This window comes from Cyprinus carpio, chromosome A11 (genome assembly GCF_018340385.1).
Source record: "Cyprinus carpio isolate SPL01 chromosome A11, ASM1834038v1, whole genome shotgun sequence".
NCBI lineage: Eukaryota > Metazoa > Chordata > Actinopteri > Cypriniformes > Cyprinidae > Cyprinus > Cyprinus carpio.
This window is the reverse complement of record NC_056582.1, coordinates 266166-269716: the sequence shown is the minus strand read 5'-3', so window position 1 is coordinate 269716 and position 3551 is coordinate 266166. Positions and strand designations below refer to the sequence as shown.

The window sequence follows — 3551 nt, the reverse complement described above, 5'->3', positions numbered from 1 at the left end:
TCCTAAAACCTGTCAATACATGATGATATTTTATAAGTAACTATAAATGTCTGACAAATATATGTTGTTTTAAACAGTTTTTTAGATTTGTTTTCCCCGGTGGGTGCAGCGATGAACGACTGCTGAAACACTGGTGCAGGAAGTCTTCCTCTCGCTGGGAAACATCTCAAGCAGACTGATAGTGATCAAGGGACACATCTTACAGGCAAAGCTTGAAAAACAGCGGCACAGCAGCTGGTGCTGGAGAAGCAAAACTCTTCTTCAAGCACACAGTAGACTGCGCAGAGAAGAACTGAGATCTCTCATGATTCAGATGATCCAGAAAATCATTATTTATTCAAGTACCAATAGCTGCTTATCACACTAACCCTGAAATTAACCCTCAAGCTATTTATGCACTTAAACTCTTGCAGTGTGTCTAGTATTTAGCATATCTTAAAGTAAAGAATATTAATAAGCAATGACGTTTCATTGAAAGTCTAAAGGTTGAATGTTATGGTCTAAAGTCTAAAGCAAATATCATGTCAGCATGCCACAGGTATTTTTATGCTTTAAATATCTCTAGTTTTTCACCCGTTGCATCTAAATGTCGAGGCGGACGAGGTCAAGTGTAAACATTATGAAATAATGCTAAATACTGAAAGAGAAACATATATGACATAATGAGTCATGTGTCTGTGGCTTTTCTGCTAATTACATTATGATTACGAGGCCTTCAGTGATGAAGATATCATTAAATTCTTATTTGTTATTATCTGTGAAAAGAAAAGAAAATTGTGTTTTGTTTTTTATAGTTTTGGGGGTCCCTAAACTATTATAAAAATAATAATAATTATGATATTTGGTTTGATTATTTATTGTTTGGTCCAGTTTTAAAGTTCACCACAGATTATGACAATAATTAATATAATAACTATTATAAAATTCAAACAGTTAAAAACAATATTACATTATAAGGAAATTATTAACTAAATAAATATGAGACTATAAAAATGAGAAAAGATAAATAGATTTTTAAAAAAGATATACACAGCAATTCTAACATTTAAACGTTATTTTATATTTGTGCTTTTGGAAACGACTCTTCCTTAATTAGTCATATTATTTAGCATTTTAGGCTCATTTTGAGCACACGTGTTTCTTGCTAATGTAATTGTTGCAAGTCTAATAGTTCAGTTTTATGTATGTATATATCAGGGTGTTCCTTGACTCAGGTGGTAGAGTTAGATGTGTGTGGGCTCTAAAATGTTTCTGAGATTCACTAGCAGGACTAGTTTGACTAACTAGCAGTTAACCAGTCAATTTGTATGTATGTAACTGATTACAAAAAGTCTATGTCCAGTCTCAGCGAGAAGATAAATAAATGAGAAGACTAGTGTAAAGTGTAAGCTGCTGGTTGCTGGTTCGTAGCGCCCCTCGCGGCTCCGCGGGGAACTGCAGCAGTTTAACTCGTTCCTCGCCGGCTGTTCGTGTCCTATCAGTGGAAGATGGCGACCAGAGTCCTTCAGAGCTCTTTCTCCGGCCTCTATCGGGCTGCACACACGGGCCGGGCGAAAGGACGCGCTTCCGCGGTTATCAGGTTTGATCTCAGTTAATTACCCGTCATAAACACGCGCTCTGTGCCTCGGCGGACTCTCAGATCTGTATGTGGCGCATTAGTTAAAGGCGTGATTAGCGCGACTGCTGCGCACAGATGAATGCCGAGACTGTGCTGATGCAGTGACTGAGAGTGTGCGCGAGCGGCTCGGCGCTGAGCGTTGCTCTGAGGATCGCAGCGGAGACAAACGCGCGTGAATCTGCTGCTCAAGGTCATCATTCAGCAGAGCGCGCGCGCGTGTGCTCATGGCTGCTTCAGCTGTGAGAGTCATGACAGGCTGCAGTAGTGATCGATTATCGATGATCGATGCATGCAGACCTTCAGAAAGGCCTTACGGTCCTCTGACAAACCGTGACAGTGTGCTGTTATTATATGTGCACCAAGGGCAAACCATAACGTGGGCACAGTCTTCACATGCAGTGTCTATGTGTGTGTCATAATAATGCGGAGCTGGTTCTGTTTCAGGGGTCTGTCGGCGTCTAATAACCGGAACCGAGAGGACAGCTGGTTCAAATCACTGTTTGTGCGGAAGGTGGACCCCAGAAAAGACGCTCACTCCCATCTGCTAGCCAAGAAAGAGGACAACAACTTGTATAAGATCCAGTGTAAGTTCTGCCCTCCGCTGGAAACACTCTCAGCGTGCCATTTGTTCATTAACGCGGTTATTTTGCTTGTGTTGTAGTTCACAATGTGAAGCCCGAGTGCCTCGAGGCCTACAACACACTCTGGTAAGTCCGACGTCTCCAGCACAAACGAACGGGGTGTTAATTACAGGAAACGAGCCGATGTGCCGTTAGCACACGGCCTGTGTTTGACCCTGACCCTGCAGCACACTGTGCTTGTGTCCGCAGTGACCAGGTGCTGCCGTCCATCCACGCGGACAGCGCTTACCCGTGTGAGCTGGTGGGCACCTGGAACACCTGGTACGGGGAGCAGGACCAGGCTGGTACGAGTCCCGCAGGGATAGAGAGACGTTTGTTAACGCCTCGAGTTACAGCTGTGCAGACTTTGAGGGAAACCTGAAAAGTGTGAAATAATGCAACACAGATCACTAAAGTCATCAGATTTAACTAAATAATCATCCGTGACATTTAATAGTTTGGCTTCTATCACTATTTATGTTTGTCTTTCTTCAGAAAAAATATTAACAAAATTAAAAGTTTTACTGAGATTTGGTTGATTTGACACGGAGCTTGTGTGTATTCTGTTAGATGTGTGTGTTTCTAACACCTGCCTCTGGTTCACTATGTAGTGCACTTGTGGCGGTACAGAGGAGGATATCCAGCTCTGACTGAAGTCATGAATAAACTGAAGAACAACAAGGTACAGCAGTGTTTGTGTGCTGCACTCATACACACACGAGATATTACGGGTTTGTGTGATGAACATACAGCTGTATCCTCAGTGCTCTCATATTTACTGTAGTACACATCTCATGAGCGAGCGTTAGCATGAATGTACATGGTGGAAGTAGCATGTGTTTTGTTGAATGGTTATGGAGATTTACTAATAGTGAGCTCACGTCTGCAGGTGGCGCTGTTCTCACACAGTCACACACTTCATGTTGTGTTTTATTTACATCAGCTGAGGTTGTCAGGTGTTATCCAGCACTGTAGTGTAGAGGGCACACGTTCACTGTTGAAATGCCGTCTCAGAGCCGCAGCAGCTGACGTCTGTCATGTCGACCGCAGGACTTCCTGGAGTACAGGAAGGAGAGGGGGAAGATGCTGCTGTCCCGCAGGAACCAGCTGCTGCTGGAGTTCAGCTTCTGGAACGAGCCGGTGCCCAGAGACGGACCCAACATCTACGAGCTGCAACTATCAGCGAGCTGTGCTGTGTGGTGTGTGTGAGAGAGAGAGAGAGTGTGTTAGAGAGAGTGTGTGTGTGTGAGAGAGATAGAGAGAGATGACTGTGTTAGAGAGAGTGTGTTGTGTTTGTTAGAGAGTGTGTGTGT

General features: G+C 43.4%; 1 protein-coding gene across 1 annotated transcript in view; it reads left to right on the top strand.

The window, feature by feature from the left end:
* Window positions 1-1423: 1423 nt before the first annotated feature.
* Window positions 1424-3551, top strand: part of nipsnap2 (nipsnap homolog 2) — a 6161-nt gene continuing 4033 nt past the window's right edge. Inside the window, exons 1-6 of the mRNA XM_042765805.1 lie at window positions 1424-1579; window positions 2063-2202; window positions 2280-2325; window positions 2449-2543; window positions 2850-2920; window positions 3289-3432. Coding sequence (XP_042621739.1) covers window positions 1488-1579; window positions 2063-2202; window positions 2280-2325; window positions 2449-2543; window positions 2850-2920; window positions 3289-3432 — 588 coding nt within the window. The 5' untranslated portion in view covers window positions 1424-1487. The remainder of the gene's footprint in view (window positions 1580-2062; window positions 2203-2279; window positions 2326-2448; window positions 2544-2849; window positions 2921-3288; window positions 3433-3551) is intronic.